General features: G+C 55.8%; 2 protein-coding genes across 36 annotated transcripts in view; one reads left to right on the top strand and one right to left on the bottom strand.

The window, feature by feature from the left end:
- The window catches only part of MTHFSD (methenyltetrahydrofolate synthetase domain containing), a 135,905-nt gene that overhangs the window by 16,796 nt on the left and 95,187 nt on the right, over positions 1-23,922 (bottom strand). For 8 of the 35 annotated variants that reach the window (XR_014805250.1, XM_005664302.4, XM_084959302.1 and 5 more), the window contains exons 1-4: positions 8,404-9,716; positions 5,433-5,536; positions 4,666-4,779; positions 2,611-2,724 (exon numbers count right to left, since the gene is read on the bottom strand). Coding sequence is in view for 24 of the 35 variants with exons in the window: in XM_005664302.4 (XP_005664359.2) it covers positions 2,611-2,724; positions 4,666-4,779; positions 5,433-5,536; positions 8,404-9,025 (954 nt within the window). In the remaining 11 variants the exon portion in view is untranslated. Of the gene's footprint in view, positions 1-2,610; positions 2,725-4,665; positions 4,926-5,432; positions 5,537-5,629; positions 5,673-8,403; positions 9,717-17,703; positions 17,748-23,922 lie in introns of those variants that run through there. The other 27 variants (XR_014805252.1, XM_084959328.1, XM_003126813.5 and 24 more) reach the window with 13 other exon arrangements.
- Positions 14,957-17,762, top strand: FOXC2 (forkhead box C2). The gene has a single exon (XM_021093694.2). It carries the CDS (start codon positions 15,471-15,473, stop codon positions 16,974-16,976), a length of 1,506 nt encoding a protein of 501 aa, XP_020949353.1. The 5' UTR covers positions 14,957-15,470; the 3' UTR covers positions 16,977-17,762.

Below are 23,922 nucleotides of genomic sequence, written 5' to 3'. Positions count from 1 at the left end.
ACGCAGCCTGAGCGCCCGCTCGGAGCCCGCGGGGAGGCGCCCGCAGGGCCTGACGAACCTCCCCGGGGAAGTGAGCCCCCCGGCCGCCGGAGGCGACGGCTCAGGACCACGGCGGAGAGACGCGAGGAGGAACGGACAGCGCAGTGAGGGAGACACTCACCCCGGACGACCCAGCACACCCTCTGCCCCGGGAGACAGATGAGCACGGGGACTAGAACAGAGGCTCGGAGTCACCGGTAACCGGGTCCAGACCCCTCTCTGCCCGCAGCCTCAGCAGGACGAGACCCAGGGGGCGGCAGCCTCTTGCTCTGGAAGGGAGGGCCACCAGCGCTGCCGCGTCTGCCAGGCTGCAGCGACGTGGCAGAGCCCAGACAAGGCGTCCAGCACGTGAGACACGGCCGTTAGACGTGTGACACACCAGCTCACCGTGAGACACGGGAGGCCTCTCCGCACGAACGACCGGCGGGTCACTCCCACCGCGTTGTTCGACCCAGAAGCAGCGCGGGCACAGTCCCTCACGCCAGCAGAGGCCTGTGCGGAGGCCCAGGGGGGCTGCGGCGGCCGGGCTGTGCACACAGGCCACAGGGAACCCTAGGACACTGAGCAGACGCCAGGGGCTGTGCGGCACAGTACCCTGCAGGAGGAACCGGACGTGGGACGAGGCCCTGTCGACCAACACGTGACAAGTCACTTCCAGGATCAGGACTGTGATTAGCTTGGGGCCTCCGAAGACTCAAACCACAGCCACGGGCCCACAGTGCCCCCACCGTGCGAAAGCCTATCCGTCCCTAAGCTCACAGCGGCCGCGCAGGCAGGCACCTCGGGCCCACGGCCGGGGTCCCCGAGCCCGTTGCCAAGGGCTTGGTGCCTGGCAGCCTTGGTGAGTGGACAGCTGCGTGGCTCCTCTGTGTTGTAACCTGTCAGGCCTCCTCTCCTCTCGGTGGGTCAGCCTTGCCGGCCGGGTCTGATCACACAGGGTGTGAGCAGCCAGGAGTCTCCCGGACGCTCCACTTAACCGAGAGTCACCAGGTGGGCAGAGGGACACAGGGTGCAGTTAAGAGAGCTTTCTGTCTGCTCCCTGGGGGGGCTGCCACAACACCCCCGAGGAAAGACTAAATACAAAGGCAACAGCAGCAGACACAGGTGGCTGGGGCGTGACAGTAGCAGGGGTGGAGGGACAGACTCAGAGATCTGTCTGCCAAGAAGAAAGGTGACATCACACTCTCCCAGGCGACGGTGGCAGCAGTCAGTAAATAATAACCACGCTGCCCGTGCATCCACACGAGACGTGGCCTTGAGCCTCGTTCTCCGCTTCTCCATTCGTTCCCTCTGCCACAAAGGAAGTGACAATCTCGCGGAGGTTCATGACACTGGATCTCTGATTTACACCCACGACCACATAACATTAGGATTAAAGAGATCAGACACTGTTCAATCCATCTTCCAGTTTGGTCGTGAAAGCTGGTCTGGCTTTCCCTTGGCCAGGCCGTCCTTTCAGGGGTGGCTGCGAGAGGCCAGCCAGTGCCAGCGCTTCACAGGGACTCATGGCAACGAGCTGCATGCCAGTCACCTTTCAGACAGGGAGCGGGACGCTGCTACGGGTGACAGAGACCACCAGAGCAGCAAGACGGCCACACCTGACCCCGACCTCAACACCAGGAAGACGGCTTCCCTTACTGTCCGAACCAATGACTTATAACCATCACATTCCCTGCCGGCTCTCGGAAGTGTGGCTCCGGGCTGGGCCACATGTGCCAACTGCAGGGTCACCGGTGGGCGTGCTGATCGGCAACCAAACTAGGGTGAGCTCTTGCTCATCTACATTTATTTTCCCTTTGCTCTTGTTTCTACACATATTTTATTATCTTACTTTATTGCATATACTTTCATATGCCATACCAAATTCTATTTTTGCAATAAGACAGATTATTATTATTATAAATATGATAAATAACAATGAAGCACTCACTTCTTACACACTAAAGTGGAAAATCTCCTCTAAAAAGGAATACCCAATGCCCTGTTTCTTCTTCGCACTAGATTTGGAATGGAATGACCTTGGGTAAACTCTACAATTCTGAAAAAAAGTCACCAGATTTTATTTCTTTGTCTATAAAATAGTAGACAGATTCCACTCTAAGGCACCTTAAGGTAATATTTACACATTTGTTTTAGGACATTGTGAGGCTGTGGAGAAAATGATACTGCTAAACTACGTAGCCATTATGACTTCAGCAGTTGGTAAGGCAATTTCCAACGGAACATACTTTAGAAATTCCACCTGTGTCCCCTTCTGCTCTGGTGGCATCTGAGAAAACGCTACTGACACTGAATGGCACCAAAAGTGAACACTAGAGGGCGCCAGACGACCAGAAACTTGGCTTTCCCTTTGCTTTTTCACAGGGAATTGACAATCCGAGAAACACCGAGGTACATGCAGTTGCTCTATGAGGCTCCTGCAGAGGCAAGACTGGCGGATACCGCAGCATCACTCATTGCTTGGCTTGGTTAAACACAGATCAACCCTGGCAGATTCGCGCTGCTCTAACTCACCGGAAGTCACAGCTGAGACTGGTTCTTCCCAGTGGCTGGGGTGCTCCTCGAACTTACCTGAGAGGTGGCACACTTCCTCAAGACGTCCTTAGTTGCCCCGGGGGGTGGTGTGATCTTATTAAACAACCCCGTTCGCAGTCGTGGTGTTGGAACCAACAACGTTTTTTTGCTCTTTTAAAAGAAAAGAGAGTCAATGAATTACAGAATCTAACAAGGGAATTTTCTTGCGTATGTTTTGATGTTTGAGGAACAGGTTCCTATCATCTGCACTTTGGGGTTTGTGCCACGGAGATAAGGTATTTTGCAAACCCCGCTGAGTAACAGGAGGCGGTTTTCCTTACAGCAGCTCCTCTACCCTGGCTCAGAGTAAAGGCGGGGGGGGGGGGATAAAGCTCACTAATTCTCCTCTCCTCGCCGTCCCAAAATCGTCACAGGTGAGAACAGTGCAAACCCAAAGGAACATCTGTTCTCATAAGCCCTTCAGCCGTCCCTTTCCTGTGGCCCCACTTCCAGCATTAACTAGGCACCATACGGTCACGGTGATGTTTGAACCCGAAGCCGACACTGCAGGGCCACGCTTAAGACACGGCTCCCTCACGCACTTGTGTCTAACCTGCTGCGCGATAAACCGCACTCTGAGAGCTGAGTGCCGATTACAGCTGGCCTGTGTCAACAGCCCCTTTCTTCCAGTGAGTCCTCACATGCTTATTGTGAGGCTCTCAGAGTGGCGGCCTGGCCAGCAGCGTCAGCAGCCCCTGGGCACCAGTCAGCAAGGATCAGTGGCTCGGGGGCAGGCCCAGCAACCTACTTTCACAAGCCCACCTGGTGACCCGATGCACAGGGAAGTTCAAAACCACAGCAAAGGGCACACTGCAGATCATACATTACACATGGGTGGCCCATGAGAAATCAGAAAATTTATAAGCTCTTTCATGTAAAAAATAGCATATTTTACTTTTGTGTGCAGGAGATGGCAGCCTGAGACCAATAAAAGACCTATAAAACCAGTTTGGCTTCCTGAAAGGCTTTCAACCCCGAGAAGGGTCTTTCGGCCCAAGCAACGAGCAAGGGCCCCTTTCCTTCTGCGGGTGACAGAGGTGCTTCTGCCGGCGGCCTCCAGACCCGGGGACGCGGCACGCTGCTCTGCTCCCCCCATGGCTGCACACGAGCGGAACCTGCGGAGCGGAGTCTCTCAAAGCTCCGTTAAGGCCTTTTCTATGAAGAGGCTCTAAACCCAACCAAGGTCTGGGGGGTGGGGGGTGGGGAAGCTGCGTCCACACGTGGTCTGTGGCCACACGCACCACCAGCCTGCCTGCAGGGGGATGCGCTCCCCTACACACGATGCAGCCCCCCCCCCCCGGCCCCCGCCTCGCCCAGATGCTGGCTTCTCAGCCAGCTGTGGGGAAAATGAGTCACCACCCGAAGTCCAGTGGCAGACGGCAGAACCCCGCGGACCCTGCGCTGCTGCTGTCACACGCACACTGTCAACAGGGTTTCATTTCGGCCAAACAGCATCGGCCATGACATCAAGTGAGGGCCGTCATCTGAATGTTACCGCTTTTATAGGTCTGTTTTTATTTAATTTACATGTTTATTTTGGTATGCAACTGTAAGCTGCATAAGAGCTGCGAGCAGTAAAATTTATGCCAGGTTTTATGTTTATACTTATTAAACTACAATAAATGAAAGCAACCCTGGGAGAATTCTTCTTCTGGAGAGGGGGTATTTTATCTAAGTTAAGCGACACTTGTAATTCGCAGATGTGGGGGCTCATTTATCAGATTTCTCACTCATGGGTTGTCAAGTCTCAAGGAATTACAGCATCACAAGGTAGCAGAGAAAATACACATGTTGTAATCACTCTCTTCCCAGGAGCACATGAGCACCGGGATGCCTCAAGGTCATGGTTTCAAAGACTATTCTCTGAATTCAGACACGCTCGGGACTTCTGACTGGCTGACAACAACCAAAGGCTTCTGGACTGTCCTGGAGAGAGCAGCCCAAGGACACTCCCTGCGCCCGAGGGAGTCAGACGCAGGCCTGTGCACACGTGCCAGCCCCCGGGGAAGGTGGCCCGTCAGGGCCAGGGCGCTGCTCAGGGAATGGGATTACCTGCAGCGCCAGCAGCCGGACGCCTTCCAGCGGTTTATCGGGGTCCACTTTAACTTCCCGTGTTCGGGCAAAAACCTCGAGGTCTCTGATGTTTTGGCAAGCCAGGGAGGAGCCCTGCTTAGGCAGAGAGACAGAGGCGCACTTACGTCGAGGACGAAGAAGCGGGCCCCTTTCTGGGGAGCATCAGGGTTGACTTTAATGGTTCTGGCCGCTCTGAACGCCTGCAAACGCGGGAAGTGCTCGGCGGCCCGGGAAGCACCCTGTTTTTAAACGCAAGCGCACGTTACCAAAAGGCCTTGACCCCGGGCCGCCCACAGCCTGGCGCTCCAGCATCTCACCCAGAAAGGTGTGGGAGCCAATTCCAAGACTAGGTCTGGGGTCTAAGAAACAGTCAGGGTACAAAGGGCTGCGAAGCCAGTCTCTCTGGCTGAGGCTCCCTCTGAGGGCACGTCAGGCCTTAGGGAGCCAACTGTGTGAAAGGCACCACAGCCATCGCGTGCCTCCACCACGAGAAATAGCTCCTTGCAGCAAAAGGAGCGGGAGCCCTGAAACACCTCACGGCGAGAGGCGCGTGGGAGAAACACCTCACGGCGAGAGGTGAAGTGACAGGATGAAGGACATTTCAGAGCCCGCTGGTTTGGACTTCACACCGCTCGCTGGCCACCGAGTTCAAACCCGCCGTGAAGCAGGACAGTAACTGCGTCGCCACTGGGACCCGCGGAGGATACCAGGCTTTCCTTGTGGCCGCTCCAGGAATGCTGCCGTACCTTGAAGTTGGGAATCCTGTGATGAACAGGCCGGGGGAAATCGGCTAAGTTTTCTGACTCCATGTAGTCCCAGATCCGCTCACGAATGTCCTGTTTGGAAATACCTGCGGCAACAAAGGATGTGGCTGATGAACACACAGACAGGAAGCCCAAAGAGCAGCGGTCCCGGGCCCAGCGCCCGCCTGCTCCCGCTGTACCCGCAGCTCCGCCACAGGCAGACGCACCCAGGGCTTCTGACCCCTGCGCGGAGAAACCAGGGTCAGTGATGAGTTCCACTCTTCAGCAAACTGCTAAAGTCCAAACACAGAGTAAAATCGACATAACCCAAGGGTCTGAAGCTAGTTCTACGAATCTGTGGTGGCAGAACAAACACAGCCGAAGCCATGGCCCCGGCAGCCCTAGGTCCTCCTTTGGAGCGGGAGGTGGGCTCAGTCAAGGCCCTGCTCTCGGCCTCGCCCATCAGTCGCAAGAGGGCTGTGGTCACTTCAGCCCCACAACGGTCCCATTCGCTTGCCCTAAACCTCAGCGACTCGTAAGCCAGCTACTATCTTGGTTCCCCAGCTACAATCCCCTTCACCGTGTGAATCTTTATTTCAGATCCCTCTCTGGGAATGAATTTTCAGGCAACAAATATTCCTTAATTATTTGATTGGGGAACTCCTAACAAAATCAGTAACCACGTGCTCCTCCTGTCATGGAGAAATATAAAAAGCAGCTTCCAGCTAAGCAAGGAAAAATAAAATAAAATCAGCACATTCATGTAAGCACATTTGAAAATATTCACTCAATTTTATCCCTGCCCTCACCCAGAAGTTTATTTCCAATCACTGTGGTGTCACGGGGCACCTCTCATCAGCTGGGCAGGAGAGGGGGACAGGTTCAATCTGTCTCCCCTACACGAGCAGAAGCTGCTCAAAAGTGACACAGGGGAGCAGCCTCATGGCCAGAGCAATGTGGCAGTCACCTGCCTGCGTGGTGGGATGGGGCTGGCAGCCAGCTTCTCACCACAACCATTTATCAACTGTGTAGCTGTGAGTCATGTGAATATTACATTTCAAAAGCTTAATTTGTTGTAAACGCAGTTTTAAAACATAGGCAGGCATCTATAAGGAAAAGTCTTTCTCCTCACTGTTTGCCGAGTACCGTCCCCCCCCCCCCCCCCCAGGGAATGAGTGGAGCTGTTTCTTTCAGTGAATCCTTCTTTGGGCACCTCAGACTTCTCCCAAGAGACGCCGCATTCTCCCCGCACGCTCCTTCCCTAAGAGGATACGCTCCACAGTCAGCTCCACCACCATCTGCTCGTTACCCTGCAGGTCCGTGCGTTGTATCTAAAAGGCACCTTTGCCCTTTTCTGCCGCTGCAGTATTCCACGACGGGGCAGGTGAAACTGTACTGAAGACGGATGGGCCACAGGGGTTCCCAACCGTGCTACCGATGTCTGCTTTCACAGCCCTCGCCCCCACTTTGATAGCGGTATGCCAAACTGCTACAGGTCCTTTTACGGTGTTAAGGACCAGGGCCAAAGGGTGCCACTGCTTATGCCCTCAGGCTAGACACAGATCCCCTGGGAAGAGCACCCATGCCAGGCCCTTCACAGCCAGACCCGAGCCTCCTGGAGTCCACTGCCAACACTAAGTGCCTCCTGATTCTAGCAGTGCCTCTGAACCACTGCAGACATCAAGAATGCAGATTCGAGGGTACGTAGGGAACACGCAGCTCCAAAGACGCAGGTCTACGCTGTCAGCCTGAGTAGGGCCATGTGGGCAGTTTTCTAGCGCTTGGCTTGTTATTTCCGGCAGTAAAGTCTGTGCTACTCCCTGTCCCTCAGGCAAACTCTCTCTTCAAGGTCCAATTTCCACCCCATGCCCAGGAAGTGTCCCCTCGTGCTGTTCCAGTGCCCCAGGGATCCCTGGCACAGGGTATGGGATGAGCTGCAAAGCCCTGCTGGCCACTTCACCCTCTCCTCCATCCAAAAAGTATCCCACCACTATTGGTCTCTGGCCCCACACACCCGCCCCCCTGTTCTTTCAGGCCTTTGTGTCTCCTCTCCTCCCTTCCTTCGCCTGCCCAGAAAGCACTCTCCGGGCGCTAGGTCACAGACAGACATCCCTCCTTTAGGAACCTCCCACAGGAGGAGCCCAGAGCCTCCTCCCCACTTGCTTTTTCAAACGAAAGCCGTTACACTGACCAACTATTACAAGGCTATGACCTTACCACTTTCACTAACAGCCCAGAGGCCCCACGCCATCCCCAACGCCATGCAGGAGGCTGTGTGCGACGTAAGGCATGGAAGGACTGGGTCCCTCGTTCTGGGGTCCATTAATCACAAACATGGCGCTTACTCCCATTTAAAAAGCAACGAGCTAATTGTGAGGGAGGGGGAGACTAAAAGGCAGGTCCTTTGCCCTTGGAAAGGTACCAAAACGTGGGAAAGGATTAAGATGATAAAAGGCGACATAAAGTAATGTGGAAATACACCCTGTTCCGTAACTGCCCATCAGGTGAGCCCAGGTCTCACTCCTCCTTGAACCTCTAGCCCAGAGCTCAGTCCCGAGAGCAGCAGGCGTCTCCAGCTCTTCGTTACCCCTCTCCCTAAACTCTCAGCACCTGCTAACTGCGCTGTTCACGTGCCGCCGGTGCAGGAAGGGAGGAGGGGGTTATTCACAGTTGCGGCACCCGCCTGTAACAGACCCTGGGTAGGAACAGCTTTGCCCGGCAACCCGGCCGTCAATCTCCAAAGCTCGGGGGCTCTGGGGCGAGCCTCCCCAGGACCTAGGAGAGCCACGAGATCTCGGAAAGCGGTCGTTAAGAGGTCGGCGGTGCAACGTCCCAGCGTTCCGGTTAATTCCAGTCCTGCCCGGCCAAGAGCAGTGAGCCTCCACTGCCGCGGACGACACGGGAGGCAGACCTCACGGGGCCGCAAGGACACCACCAGGTGCCCGCAAGACAGCCCTCCTAGCTCTTGTCCCACCTGGTCCACCGACCAGCTTGGGCGTCCGGTCCTCACACGCCGCAGGGTCAACTCCAAACCCCGCTGCGACCCCACCTGCCTCTCCAAGTCCCCGCCTGCCTCTGTCGGGCCCTCTGCCGCACCCCGGGCGGCCCCTCCGCGCCCCGCGCGCGTCTCTCAGGTGAGCCCCTCGGCGGCGCCTCACCCGCGCTGGGCTCCATGGCGACGCCGTCAGAGCGCGACACCTTCCCCGGCGGAGTCCGGCTCCAAATGACGTCACCCGCGCGCGTTCTCCCCGCGCCTGCGCACTGGCTGCAGCGGGGGGGTGAGGGGCGTGGCGCCGCCGCGGAGGCCTGGTGGGAACGTTCTGCAGGGCGCGTGCGCGTGCAACTCCGCGAGCCTGAGCCTTAGGTCTTGGACCGGAACCGTCTTGAGCGCCTGCTCCCGCAGGCGTCTGCGGGGCGTTGCGGGGTGTGGCTGGGGTGTCCCGTGCCCCTGGCCTCTCAGCGCCCACTGCCAATTCGAACACACCCACCTCCTCTTTTGGTTCCCCAGGGGGCCGCCTTCTTCCTGGACGCCGCCTGGATTCCTCGCCCATGATGCGGTTCCTCTCTTCTGAGACGCTAGACGTGGCACACGACATTGTTTTCTGCTCCTCGACTTCTCCCTGCACTATCCTCACACACACACACAATTCCGAAAAGTATGACTAGTTCAATAACAACAAAGGCTGGCTCCCGAAAAGCCAGAAGAGTCCCCTCCGCCTGGGGAGCTGCTCTGTGCTTCCAGGCTTCAGTCCATCCTGTACAGGCCCCCCTGGAGCCTCGCTTCTCGTCGCCATGGCACCCGGTGGTCACTTTGAGGTCGGATGGTGATTCCCGGGGGCCCGGAACATCCATCCCACAGTCTGCAATCTCCGTGAAAAGCGGGGTCTCCTCACCTCTCTCTCTCCCTGCCCTGTCCTACAATCAAAGCCCTGTCTGCACCTCCCAGGGAGCAGTCTGCTTTCTGCAGGCTCTGATTTTGAATCCTTGTATGCCACAGGGTTAATTACAGGCTTGCAAGTTGGTAATATAAAAAGCTAAATTTCATAGACATTGAGTCATGTGTTCAGAAGCCTTCGTGAATACACTACTGTGACTACTGTGTGTATATATGGTTTTGAAATTATATAAACGTATATTTCCATATAGACTATTTTATATAGATATTTCTATTTTAACTTTTTAAATTGCCTCTAATTTCCAAGACCGTAACCCTAATCTCAAAGAGGCAGTAAAGTAATGAGTTATGAGATTCTGATTCCCTCACTTGTAGCTGAAAATTGGGTGTTAGTTATTTAAGATCTCTAGAGCTGTTTCCTCACCTGTACAATGGTGACATTAACAGTACCTACCCCAAAAGACGATTAAATGAGATGTCAGGAGTAGAACATCTTGGCACCCGGTATGCATGCATGACCTTTTCCCTCATTGATTAGGGAGGAAGGTTTTGGAAAAGTCATACATTCATTCAGTAAACACCTCTTGTGCACCTATTATGCTCCAAGGTACCATGCAAAGCACGGGGGCTGCAGACAGAAACAAGGCAGGGTCACCAGCTGCCTGGGTGGGTAGGGCATGTATGGCAGACATGAGGCCACTAAATGAATGTCAGCTTGCCCATCTGCCTGGGCACAGAGAAGACCACACTTCCCCAGCCCGTGGTGTACTGGGGCCATGCGTTCAGCTCAGGCCAAGGCATTGTGAACGGAAGTGACACGTGTCACTTCTGACCTTGGACACACTTCCAGGGCAGAACGTCCCTCTCCTGCCGCTGCCAAGGTGACAGGACAGGCACGCTTTGAAAATCCAGGCTCCTGGGTGATGCCCAGCTGAGGCTGGCTCCAGATGAAGTCAGTGAGACGTGGGGTGCTTGTTACTAGAGCCTACAGCAGCCTCAACCGACAAGACATCGTAAGCAAACCAACTGCAGAGCAACAGGGAGAAGGGCGACCGTGTGGACATGTGTGGAATGGGCAGGAGAGAGCGGCATGCAGGTAACTCGCTTTAACATTCTGGTTTACAACATCTGCTACAGAATGCAGAAATCGACTGATTTCTTGCGATTTTGATGGTATTCATTGTGGCAATTGCTTGAATTATGAAGATGGATGAACTCCTTAGGCAATCAGGATTGTTTTCAGAACCTTCCAGAACACAAGAAGAGGGGACCCTGGGGGCCACACTGGGCCTCCACATTAGGGTTTGCAATGTGGAAATTTCCTTCTATGGAACGGTGTTCACTTTGTGTCACAAGCCTTTTTTAATTGCCAGAGTAATGAAGGTGTTTTTCTCCCATTTTTTTAATTTGGGAAAATTTCAATCTTACAGAAAAATTGCAAGAATAATACTCAGTGAATACCCACATTTCATAGATTCAGCAACTGTCCTCATTTTACTACATTCCAATAACTTTCTCTTTCCTTCTCTTCTCCGTCCTCACCCCCACCTTGGCTGAATCTTTAAAAAGTTGCAGAGACGATGAGTTATCAGTCCTAAATATTTTGACATGTATCTTCTAAAAACAAGACATGTTCTTACTTAACCATATATAATTATCACACTCAAGAATTTTAATCTTGATACAAGATTATTATCTAATATGCACTCCAGATTCAAATTTCCCCAGATATTCTCAAAGCTGTCCTTTACTAGTTTTTTTTTTTTTTAATTTTTTCCTCCCAGAGTTCCCGTCATGGCTCAGTGGAAACAAATCTGACTAGCATCCATGAGGACTCAGGTTCGATCCTTGGCCTCGCTCCAAGGGTTAAGGATCCGGCATGGCCGTGAGCTGTGGTGTAGGTCACAGATGCGGCTCGGATCCAGTGTGGCTGTGGCTGTGGTGTAGCCCAGCGGCTGCAGCTCCGATTCGACCCCTAGCCTGGGAACCTCCATATGGTGAGGGTGTGGCCCTTAAAATTTTTTTTTCCTTTCCTCCTGCACTTAGTCACTGAGTTTCTTTACTCCTTTAACCAAGAAGAGTCCCCGCTGCTGTGGCTTTGTCCTCCGTGCTGCCGCCATTAGGAGCTGGAGTGCAGTGGATATTTAAGCAGCAGCATTGACTCTGATCAACCCAAGGGCTCCTCAGATCCCAAGTACCTTTTAGGAAGCCTGAAGCCACTCCCATTCCTGGCCCCTTTCACTAAAACCTCATGAGCCCAGGATGGAAATGTATTGAAGACATCAAGAGGAGGCACACAACTCCTTTCACTTGTCCAGTCTTTGAATTCTCTTCGGTGCCTCAAAAGCATAAGTGGCTGCAGAGGTGTTTCAACCTCCCTGCTATTAAAGACAATGCCAGGCACACACACGCAGCACATTTTTGCTGAAACTTTTCCTGAAACTCAGCTCACACATGGGGTAGAAAGACAGCTTCCATGGGGAGACAGGGAGGACGAGCAGTTTGTTAATAACCCTGGGAAATATCACCAGACTTACAGACACCTAAGAGGTGCAGATTTTATTTGCTTAAAACCTCAGCAAATCTCCCTAGAGAAGACTTGCTGCTCCCCACGAGGTTTCGAAAGACATTTATGTCTTCCAAAACATCATGTTCTCGACACATTGCAAAGCTATGGAAAATGTTTTGTTTGTGCTTAATCAAAGCACCACACAGTTTATTCCCGTGCTCTCTCGCTTACAGAGTTTGAACTTTCTGCCATGCAATGCTAAGGTGCGTCCACAAGGCGTCAGCACCTCCATTGGAAGCAGAACGAGCGGGTTTTCCCAACCATCCCCCGCCCCGGAACACTATTTTAAGAGTAGTTCCCCGTTCTGCCTCGAGATGGCGCCCACACTACAGGTCCGCCCGAGCCGTCCCCAGGTGCTGGAGCCCGCTGCGCCCAGGCGGGGACACGAGGCGGGGGGCGGGGAGGGAGGGAGGAAGGGGGTAAGTGGCTTGAATCTCTTCTGCCTTTATTCTCGCTTGTTATTCTAGTAACACAGAGAGCCCTCTGGGGCCCGGTTCGGCTTTTGGCTTACTGACAGTAAGGAAGGTCAAGAAAGGAAGAAATGGGCTGCCCGCAATCCAAAATACCCTGGCAGGATAAAGGAAAAATCGGAAACACGGTTTTTGCAAAGTCCAGGTGTATGGAAGGTGTTGTTTTAACAACCTGAACAAACATCTCTCCTGGAGTCCTACGGAGAGGAGAAGAAACTTAATTCCAGGAGCAGAGGAAAATGTCTCTCTCACCTTTTCTGTCTTGATTATAAGGATTTTTCTTTCTCTCCCCGACCCAATTCTTTAGGGAGGGAGGTAAATAGTTTAGGCAACTCAACTTAGTTCTTTTCAGATACCACTGGTTTAAACCTAAACACCCTTGTAAATATAAACTCAGGCAGAAACTGTCATTTTGGAATTTATTTTCCGTGGTCCTGAGCTATTTTGGTTTTTGCCCTATGCCGTGATAAAGCTTTTTTTTTTTTTTTTCTTAAACACCTCGTAAAAGCAGAGCAAATAATATTCCTCCAGGAAGTCCACGGACTGAGGAGTGTTTCTTGATCAATAGTTTGCATTTCCAGTAAAATTGTGAGAACTCGGCTGCCCTCACATACTCCAGGAAAAAGACATTTTTTTTTTTTTTTGCTAGAGTTTCTTTCCTTTAAAAAAAAAATGGATGTTAAAATAAAATGGATGAAAAAATAAAGCTGTGGTGGGAGATGGAGGGGTGGGGGGAACGCTCACACCGTTCACCTGCGAGCTGAGGATGGAGGTTTATTTGACTTCGTGTATGTATATGAGAGGTGGGGAAGGGGAGCTGCCATACCGACAGAGTTAGGGGAAGACCCCAGAGCACCCTTTTAAAATACAGCGAGTGTTTCCGAAGTCGAATGTTACAGAAATTTATTTCGTACTTACTCTTCGATTTTGAATTTATCAGGAGATAATACCATTCACAGATAATGCAATAAATATTTTGTCTTTTGTTCTTCCACTGAAAATGAGTGAGGTGTTCCCCGTGCCTCCCGCACAGCTAATAGTGACGGCATACTCTCCCAAACCCTTTTCCTGGGGATCTCATAAACAGGGGATGCGAGAGTGAGGAGGGAAAAAGAATCCTAGCACCAGAAAGTTTTATCCGAACTCGTCTTCCCTACTCTACCGGACAGACAACTTCCAGAAGAACTCTCACTGGCATTTAGACCTTCTTAGAGGCGTCCTGCCCCGTCAGGGAAGCGAGCGGAGGGGGACCCGATTATTCGAGGTGTTGAAGAAATAAATACTCAGTCCACAAATAAACAAACTTTCCGGGATTCCTAGAGGGAAGCAGACAGCTTGGAAGGGCGAGGACCTCCGAGTTGCTCGAGGTCCGGATCTCGAAGTCTTCGGTCTCCGGGGTGCCTTGGACCTTCTGGATCGCTCCCCGCACCCTCCCACGGGGCCCCGGGGCCCAAATCACCGTATCCAACCGGGGTAATCCCAAGGGGCTCGGCCAGGAGCGGGAGGTGGGGGCCGCGCCTGGGGTAGCGGGGTGCCGCCGGCGGGGCCGCGGCCAGGAGCCCGCGCTCCGGACGCGCGTCTCGGGCGAAGCCCCCGCGGAGAGCGGCTCGGGTTTCTGCTCGCGGGCAGAGGAACCCAGCACTGCGCCGGCGGCCGGGTGGCTGGTGCATTGTTCCCGTCTTCGGGGAGCGCGGGAGTCGGCCTGTCAAAGGGAATTTATCTCTGGGAAAGGGGAGAGAAGCTGCGAAGCTGGGGTCGGGAGGGGGGGCTGCAGGCGTCTACCCGGGAGGGGAAAGTGGGAAATGAGCAGAATTTTTTCACCCTCTTCCCCAAACCCCACAAAACTGTTCCCCATGTCGTGGATTATTTGCCGAACCCACGGTGAATTCCAAGGATTAAATTCTCAAGATATCGCCACTTTCTGCACTTCGCCTTTCCCTATAGACGCCTCGGCCCGCCTCCTCAGGTTGGGGTGAGAGGCTCTCGGATTCTATATTTGCCTCCGAAACCTTTATAGGTAATTCTTGTCGGCCCCGAACCTGGATACTCCCCGTTGATTATTAATTATTTGCTTAAATAATAACACCCAGCGGAGGCCCGCCATTCCAATCCAGCACGTTTTCTTGGAATCCATTACACCTAGGCCGCGATAATTAGGAAATCTAATTATTCGCCTCATTATTCATTAATAAGAAAAATAGTCCCAGGTTCTTTGCTACTTACGAGGTCTTTGGGGAGATATTGGACTACATTAATCCATTCGATTTTATATCTCCAACTGACTTTTATCTGCAAAGGAGCGTCGGTTTGGTTTTTTTGTTTTTTTTTTTTTTGCTCTGGACACGTGGGCCCATTAACTAAAATGCGATAATAAAATAAATTTTAATAAGATATAACTTTAAAAAAAATCTTTTTTCAGCTGAGACGGAGCAGCAGAAGTCTGGTTCTGCGTGGCTGGGTCTTAGAGCCGACGGATTCGGCGCTCCTCGTCCTGATTGGTGCTAAGTCCCCACAGCGGCCAGGTTATTGGTCCAAAGTTCCCGGAGGGGGCGTGGCCGCAGGAAAGTAAAAACTCGCTTTCAGTAAGACTTTTGAAACTTTTCCCAATCCCTAAAAGGGACTTTGCCTCTTTTTCCGGGCTCGGCAGGGCAGCACTCTGGACCCCGACTCGCTGACCCTCAGCGCTACCGATTTGCCGGGGGGCTTGGAGAGCCGCCGTCCCCTTCCCGACGCGGACCGAGGGGGCCAGCCTCGGTCCACCGCGGTGCGTGGCGACTCTGCTCCGGCCCGGCCGCCCTCCCGGGCTGCCACCAGCCAAGTCCCGAGAGCGAGCGGGCGAGCGAACAGGGGCCGGCGCTGCGCTCTCCCGGGCGCGCCCTCCAGGATGCTGCCTCTCCCGGTCCGCTGAAAACGAGCGCCCCTTCCCGGCCCGAAGGCGGGAGCCCAGCGCCGGCGCCTCCTCCAGCTCACTCCTGAGGCTTCCAGGCGCCCGGGCTCCCCCCGCCGGTTCCCTTCCTCCCTCTCTCCTCTCTCGCTCGCGCTCGCTCTCACAGGGCCTTCCTCACGGTCCGTGCGCGCAGGCGGTGGCTAGCCGTCTCGGACGCAGCATGCAGGCGCGCTACTCTGTGTCCGACCCCAACGCCCTGGGAGTGGTGCCCTACTTGAGCGAGCAGAATTACTACCGCGCGGCGGGCAGCTACGGCGGCATGGCCAGCCCCATGGGCGTCTATTCGGGCCACCCGGAGCAGTACGGCGCGGGCATGGGCCGCTCCTACGCTCCCTACCACCACCACCAGCCCGCGGCGCCCAAGGACCTCGTGAAGCCGCCCTACAGCTACATCGCACTCATCACCATGGCGATCCAGAACGCGCCCGAGAAGAAGATCACCCTGAACGGCATCTACCAGTTCATCATGGACCGCTTCCCCTTCTACCGGGAGAACAAGCAGGGCTGGCAGAACAGCATCCGCCACAACCTCTCGCTCAACGAGTGCTTCGTCAAGGTGCCCCGTGACGACAAGAAGCCTGGCAAGGGCAGCTACTGGACCCTGGACCCGGACTCCTACAACATGTTCGAGAACGGCAGCTTCCTGCGGCGCCGGCGGCGCTTCAAGAAGAAGGACGTGCCCAAGGAGAAGGAGGAGCGGGCCCACCTCAAGGAGCCGCCCCCGGCGGCGTCCAAGGGAGCCCCGGCCGGGCCCCCCCTAGCGGACGCCCCCAAGGAGGTCGAGAAGAAGGTGGTGATCAAGAGCGAGGCGGCGTCGCCGGCGCTGCCGGTCATCACCAAGGTGGAGACGCTGAGCCCCGAAAGCGCGCTGCAGGGCAGCCCGCGCAGCGCGGCCTCCACGCCCGCCGGCTCCCCCGACGGCTCGCTGCCGGAGCACCACGCAGGCGCGCCCAACGGGCTGCCGGGCTTCAGCGTGGAGAACATCATGACGCTGCGAACGTCGCCGCCCGGCGGCGAGCTGAGCCCCGCGGCTGGGCGCGCGGGCCTGGTGGTGCCGCCGCTGGCGCTGCCCTACGCCGCCGCGCCGCCCGCCGCCTACGGGCAGCCCTGCGCGCAGGGCCTGGAGGCCGCGGGCGCTGGAGGCTACCAGTGCAGCATGCGCGCCATGAGCCTGTACACCGGGACCGAGCGGCCGGCGCACATGTGCGTCCCGCCAGCGCTGGACGAGGCTCTCTCGGACCACACGAGCGGCCCCACGTCGCCCCTAAGCGCCCTCAACCTCGCCGCCGGCCAGGAGGGCGCGCTCGCCGCCGCCGGCCACCACCACCAGCATCACGGCCACCACCACCCGCAGGCGCCGCCGCCCCCGCCGGCTCCCCAGCCCCAGCCGGCGCCGCAGCCCGGGGCCGCCGCGGCCCAGGCGGCCTCCTGGTATCTCAACCACAGCGGGGACCTGAACCACCTCCCCGGCCACACGTTCGCGGCCCAGCAGCAGACTTTCCCTAACGTCAGGGAGATGTTCACCTCCCACCGGCTGGGGATTGAGAACTCGACCCTCGGGGAACCCCAAGTGAGCAGCAACGCGAGCTGTCAGCTGCCCTACAGATCCACGCCATCTCTCTACCGCCACGCGGCCCCGTATTCCTATGACTGCACGAAATACTGACCTGCCCCGGCCCTCCTCTGCCCCGGCCCGCTCCGGCGTCGTCTCCCAGACGCGACCCTCTCAGACAGTGCAGGCTGCAGAGACGCAGAAAGAACCAAAACATGGCCCACCGCTTTTTCGCAGACCCGGGAGCAGAGAGAGTGCGCGCGCCAGCCTCCGCCCTCTGCGAGCTGCAGGTAACTTTCACTCGCCGCCCCGTTTCTGAGATCCCAAGAAGCCCCGTACAGGAATGCGGCCCAACGAAATGAATATCGATTTTTTAAATCCCCCTCCCCTTCCAGGATGGCTATGCTAACGGCTCCACTTGGGGTTTCAAAAAGTATAACTTATGGACCAAATCCCATAGCGACCCATTAATGACTCTCTGTAGAGACCCCCACACGTCTGTGGGGGTCTCTATAGATTATGTATGTGCTGTGTGTAATTTTAAATTTCTCTATCCGTGCTGTACAAATGTGTGGATTTGTAATCAGGCTATTTTTTGTTGTTGTTCAGAGCCATTAATATAATATTTAAAGTTGAGTTCACTGGATAATTTCTCATCTTGCCCGACCATTTCTAACTGCCAAAGAGAAAATTCAAGAAACCTTTGGGGGGGTTTTCCCCCCTGTACAATTACGATATAATTCTTTTCCCAGTTGTAGGTCTTCTACAAAACAAGAACATAATTTATTGTTTGTTGTTGTTGGCAGATAAAGAAGTCAAGTATCTGATACTTTTTACTTACAAAGCGAGATGGTGTTGTATAGTCGAGTCCTCCCCCGAGCATTCCTAAAAGAAAAAAAAAAAAAACCCTAAAAATTTAACTTCACCTGTGTTTGTCTTATGTGGTCTTAATTGTTGTACTTGCCTTAAAATAAACCCATGTTGTTTTTCTGCCCAAAGTCCGGACAGTGTGTTTGTATTCTCGAATTTTTAAAAAATGAGGTGTGTTCATGAGTCCACCTGTTTGGTTATTTTGTGACACAGGTGGGTAAATGTGTAGGCATCACAGGGGGCCCGGGGGGGGGGGAACTCCCTTATTGTCTTGCTAGTGTCAGAAAAGGCTTTCGATGAATTCAGAATCCCACCCTGACCCAGGCCGCCCAGAGAAACAGTCCTGGTTGCAGGCGGCTGCCAGAAGGGCTGCGAGCTGTGAAGTCATTTGCTGAATGCAGACAACCATGCAGATAGCCAAAGCAGTGCCATTCCACCCCGCTGTCCGATTTAACATCTCCAGTTTAAGCGGTGAGGAGAGAGAGGATGAACATTTTCCATTAGCTGACGACAAACCAGGGGGGGTCCTGCTTTTCCTCAGTTTCCTAAAACGTGGACTTCCTCCCCCACGTTAATGGTTTTCCAGAAGAGAATATTAACTGGGATGGAAGATAGCCAAAGAGGACTGATTCTGCACCATTTAATGACACCCCTGGTGGAGGCCAGATTAGAAATGAATTTTAGACCTCTTTATTTCTTGATTTGATTTCTAAATCTTTACCCTATTGCAGTGAAAAACTGTAAAGCCTCATAGCTCTTCCAAAATAATTTACAGTGCTTCTAGAATTTTACATCTGTCCATTTTCCCAGGACTTTAAATAAGTTATCTCTTTCTTTTCAATTCTGATATCTCATCTTTAAGATTTCAAATAGCAATAGAGCCTTTTGCGAGGCGTGGCTGCAGCGATATGGCTTTATTATCTGTGTCACTGGCCGAAACACTCCTCTCCTGTCTCTATGTGTCACGTTGGGGTCCAAGATCCAAATTGGGAATTAGTGGCCCACCCCAGCAGGTGAGCGGTACCCTTCCTGGGGTGCAGCTCTTGTGAACTTAACACTTCCGGGGAGGATGCTTTTCCAAAAGGCGATTTTGCTTGATGCGGTGGCCTTGAATGTAACCTGGGAGTGAGGGTGTTTGGACGTGGCATTTTGTCTCTGTTTTGCTGGGGGAGAATTGGGAGAAGTTTGAAAGTAATAATTCCCTCCATGTGTGCAACACAGATTCTATCGATCTGTGGCCCCAGAGGTGGCATCTAGTTAAGACTTAAAGGCTGTGGCTTATTCCTTTTCGTGACCGCAGGAGCGGCGAGCTCCCATGCTTGGCAGACGCCTTTCGGCCGGCCCCCAGGCCACCGAGCGGGCTTGAGAGGGGTGGACCAAAGAGAGAGGGGGACATACCCTGAGAATATTTTCTGAGCTGCAGAATGAGGCTGCCAATCGCTCCTTGCCCAGTGGGCAGCAGGGTTTCACGTTGCTCCCCTCTCCAGGAGGAGAGGCCTCTAGCTGGGGGTCTCCCTCCCCAGATGTTGAGAGTCCTCCCTGAAAGCCTGCCCTCACCTCCAGATCTGGAACTCAGGGGGTCTCAGACGGGGAAAACAGCCCCGAGAGAAATGCAACTAAGGTGTCAGAGACCCTATCTGCCCTTGACGCCGCGCTGGGCTCTCCTGCCTTTGGGAAGGCCTCTTGGATACGGGCAGCTGTGCGGGCCGCTCCCCTGAGAAGCCCAAGGAGGCCTCTGGCAAAGGCCCTGCCCCTGGGAACCTGGGCCCCTGCGGGGCCGCGGGGGGTAGCCAGGACTCTGGAGTTGGCCGAGTGAGGCCGGCGTCAGGCCCACCCGGAAGGCTGGCGTGTCCGGCGGCCCTGGGGCGCGGCGGCCCGGGAGCTGCGGGAAGGGCCAGGAGGCCAGCGCGGGCGGCGCTGGGCGCTGCGCTCGGCCGGGCTGGGCCCGGGCCCCAGAGCTCAGCGGCTGGGGGCGTCAGTTGCTCCCGCGGAGCGGGAAGGGCCGGCCGCCGCGGCTGACGGAGCCAAGGCCCCACCGGCAGCCTTGCTGGTCCCCGCGCGGCCCTGCGCCCGCCGCCGCCGCCTTCCACGCGCAGAGACTGCGCGGGGCTCGATGTCCTGGCTCCGCGGAGCCATCCGCTCGCCGCCCCTGCCCCCAGCCAGTCTCCCCGCGGAGCCCAGGGCCTTTCAGACAAAGTCGGGGCTGCAAGGGCCTGAAGGCGGCTCGCAGGCTGCCTGCCCAGACCCTTCGCTAGGGCGGCTCCGCGCGGAGCGCAGTCGGCCTGAAGCCGCATCCGATGACCAGGTTCCTTCCTGACCCAGTAAGGTTCACCTGGGCAGCTCTGGAAGATACTGCAAGTACAGTGGCCGCGACCCAACACCATGCCAGAGACTGTGTCCCGTAGAGTTAACCCTGCGGCCCGACAGGCCTTGGCTGGGTGGACTAGTCTGTAACCAGGGCCCAGTTGTGACAGAGATGGGCCGCCAGAGAGGCCCCATGGCCTTCAGGCATCCTGCACGTTCTCAGCCCGGGAGAGGCAGCCGCTGGGTCAACCTCTGCTTCTTGTAAGACTCCAAGAGGCACCCCCAGCTCTCTCCTTTCAGGGAGAGAGCCTAAAGCTGCGCCCCTCTCCCAGGGCCAGGCTCAGGTCAGTGGCTGACCCGTCCTCACTGCTCTGGTTCAAGTGGCTTATCCCCAAGGACGCCAAAAGCAGTGGTGACATACATCCTGGAATTGCTGGAGCACTGGGCTAGGGGTTCGAGCACAAACTCCCTCCCGCTGGCCTCTATCTTCCCATCTGCAAAGGGAGGAGGTGAGGGCGAGGGCGTGTAGGTCGTGCTGCTTTCTCCTGCATAGCCGGCGCCTGCCACGGCCTCACCTACCTGATCCCCTGGCCCTGCCCGGCTGGCAAGAAATAAGGATCAGCACTTAAAGGGAGAAGAAAAGGCTTGGTCCTTATCAACATTTGGCTCATAATTCTTTCCGGGCCCATCTCCTCCCTTTTATCCCAAGACCTTTGGGCGGGGGGCGGGGGGGTGTCACTTCTGGGCCTGGGAGAGGCTTGAGCAGTCGCTGAAAGCACAGACCAGAGCTCCCAGGTCCCCGGTGACTGAGCGCCTTCTCCATCCTCGTCCCGGCCCAAATCAAAAACACCGGACTGGGTGTTGGGCAAGGCAGGCCCATGGGAAGTGACCGACAGCCATGAACCTGAGGCGCTGGAGAGCAGCAGAGGGAAGACCCGGGTGAAGGGGAGGACGCCCCCGCCGCTGGGCACCCGGGGGACGTGTGCCTGCGTGGTCAGGACCTCGTGGATGAGCAGAGCTCGGAGGTTCGATGCGCTGGGTGTAGCCCAGCCAGGGGTGGCGGGGGCGACTCCAGGTGAGCAGGACACACTGGTCAGAGCCACCCACATGCCTGCGGGCACCACAGGCTCGAAACGCCTTCCCAAACTGTGAGAGGTAGTCCCTGCCCGCCTCTGTCTTGCGAGGCGGCAGCTCACCAAGGCATGTGCATGTCTGCTTTTTGACCTGTAAGGAAGGGCCGGGACGTTTCAGGGAGCAGGGAAGTCTGGGCAGCCGTGATGCCAGCGCCCCAGCTCGCGCAGGCCTTCCCTCCCTGGCTTTTGCAACCCATCTGCTCTGCAGCCAAAGCAGAAGGACGTGGCTTGTGCAGGGTTTGATTCTTGAAGGTGTCTCTCTGGCTGTACAGGCTGTGTCGCGTCTACAGGGACTTGGTCGTGGGCCTGTGTGTGTGAGGGCTGGAACGGAGAAGGTGACCCGACAGCTTGATGGGCTTGCTGGCATCAGTGGTCCCTTTAAGGGGATGGAGTTGGGGGGCACTGGGAGGGCTTCCCTCCTCCCCCATGTGCTCCGTCCACATGCCCACCCAGGCTGGGAGGTCACGGAGGCCAGAGAGGCCGCGCAGACCTCACGGAGGCTCTGTGGCCCTTGACCCCAGGCCTTACCTTTCCAGTGGCCCCCCTGGGCACTCTCTCCGCCCTGGTGTTATTTTTACAGATGGTTCCTCCTCCACGAGCCTTTCTCTCTGAGCCAAATCCACAGGCACCAACGCAGGCCCTACGCACAGACAGGCCACCTGAGCGCTCATGCGACCTCGGCCATGCCACCTCCAGCTCTCTAGGCCCATTTCTCAACAGGAAAAATGACAGGATCACCAAACAGGGTTATTGTGAGGCTTAATGAACACGAGACCCCTGGGGAAAGTGATTCCAGAGCACCCGGTCCGTGGTGAGGACAGTGAGCTGGCAGGATTGACCTGGGTGACAGAAGAGGCCGGCTTCTCTGGTGCTGATTAACTGCATACAGCACCTAAGTGCTCGGACAGGGCAGTGCCCAGGCCCTAAATGCCCCTGCTCCCTGGGCTTCGGTCGGCACCAGCTGACCGGCCAACTGTTGCCTTCATGGCTGAGGTCCTCTGAGAAGAGAAGACACGGCTTCCTGACCCTTTCCAAGTGGGGAGAGGCAGGCAGGCGACAAGAGGGTCTCCTGTAGGATGCGAGGACTCTGGGGTGTCCACCCCACAGCGCCCCAAACCTCCCTGGTCCGAGGGGAGGGGCGCATGTCTCTCCTCTCGAGGGCACCTTCCAGACACACCTCGCATCCTCTGTGGACGCCTGAAGGTGTCGGTCCTCAGAGAACCGGCCTTTGGAGGACAGCATGTGGCTTCCAGTCCCTGTGCTGTCTACTGCCTTCGTTGTCTCCGGGTGTTCTGTGCCCAGCCTCGGTGTGGCCATCTGTAAAGTGGGCAAGTCCATCCGCCGCCTTTCATAGATGCTGCTGGGGTTCTCAAGAGAGTGTCCACGGCGCTCCCACGCCTTGGCATCCACACACAATAGTGACCACAGTGTGACGCCTTTCCTGTTTTTGGAATACTCCCTTCTTGGAAACCTGAGGGGATCTGCCGCCTGGCCTCAGTTTCCTGGTCTGTGGAATGGGAGTGATCAGCATGTGTCTCTTAGGAACTTCGAGGATGAAGTGCAGGGAAAGCACTTGGGGCAGTGCCGGCACAGAGCAGCGCTGCGGACAGAGTTAGTGATTCATATTATACGTGTTGCCATCGTCCTCTCTAACCTTCTTAGCTGGTCAGGAAGGTGCCCTGGCTGAGTGAGTCCTGCATCTTCCCACCCTCACTCTGCTCGTCCGTTCATTCATTCGCTGACACACACACACAGATGTAAGTTGTTAACTGTCTTCACACTTAGAAAAGTAACGCAGATACTTGCAAATATGTCACAACCGTGTTTAAGCTGACTGTCTGCTTGAAGCAGAAGAAGGGTTGATGGAGGGGGGCACGGAGGGCGCTCCTGTCTCTCCCTGCTCAGCGTTTCGTTTTGTCCTGAGGCCTCTTTGCTCCAGGCTGGTGCCTGGCCGGCCCAGGGAGCAGACTTTTTGCGGGAGAGCTGAGAGTGGTGCTTCCTGCGCTCATCCCACAGGAACCCAGTTTGTGTTTGGGCCCCAGAGGATTTCAGGGCTCTCCTGCTGGCTGGGAGATGCGCTCCCACTGGCTTCCGAGATGCACGTCCTTTTCTGGGATCTGAAGACTTGTGGACCTGCAGGGAACTTTCAGTGTCCCCGTCCGGCTTTCTGAGACACCCAGCGCGCCCGCTGTCTCTGCGCCTCAGCTGGTCCTCACCGGATCGAGCTCCCGCACGAGGGCGCATCCGTGCAGGATGCTCCGGTGCTCCTGTGCCCTGCGCTCCCCGGAAATGAGCCCCAGCTCGGGGTGCCTTCCCACGCGTCCCTTCCTAGGCTCAAGTTACACACTCCACCGGGGAGCCCAGGATTCGCCCCCCACCCCGCATGGCGCGCCGGAGCTGGGTTGGGGCGCCCGCTGGAGCTGTGTGGCTGGAACCTCCCAGAGAGGTGCCCAACTGCTGCCGCAAACTTGTGGAGCTGGACCCGCCCCTCCAGACCGCGACTAGAACTGGGCTTTTTTTTTTTTTTTCTCTGCTCTCCGTGCCCTGCCCACCAGCCGTGCGTGTCTCCGCCTGCATCCCGCCCATGCCCAAATTGGGCTGTGTTTATTATCGCAGCGCTCAAGCTGGGATCTGCCTTAGAGTTTAGAAGGAGCGCCGCCAGCAGCGCGCCGTTTGGGAAAGGCAGGGATATGCCCGCCGGACTTGGGGGGGGGGCGGGAAACTCCAGGAAGGGTTCTGGATGAGGAGTGGGG

Source organism: Sus scrofa, chromosome 6, assembly GCF_054392235.1.
Source record: "Sus scrofa isolate SSC_HxYL_T2T_F1_AM1 chromosome 6, Sscrofa_HxYL_maternal_Yorkshire_Landrace_v2.0, whole genome shotgun sequence".
NCBI lineage: Eukaryota > Metazoa > Chordata > Mammalia > Artiodactyla > Suidae > Sus > Sus scrofa.
The sequence above is the reverse complement of the archived record's forward strand: the minus strand, read 5'-3'. Positions and strand labels throughout refer to the sequence as shown.

Excerpts from the sequence above, each read along its gene's own strand:
- FOXC2 (XM_021093694.2), top strand. The coding sequence starts at position 15,471 with ATGCAGGCGCGCTACTCTGTGTCCGACCCCAACGCCCTGGGAGTGGTG.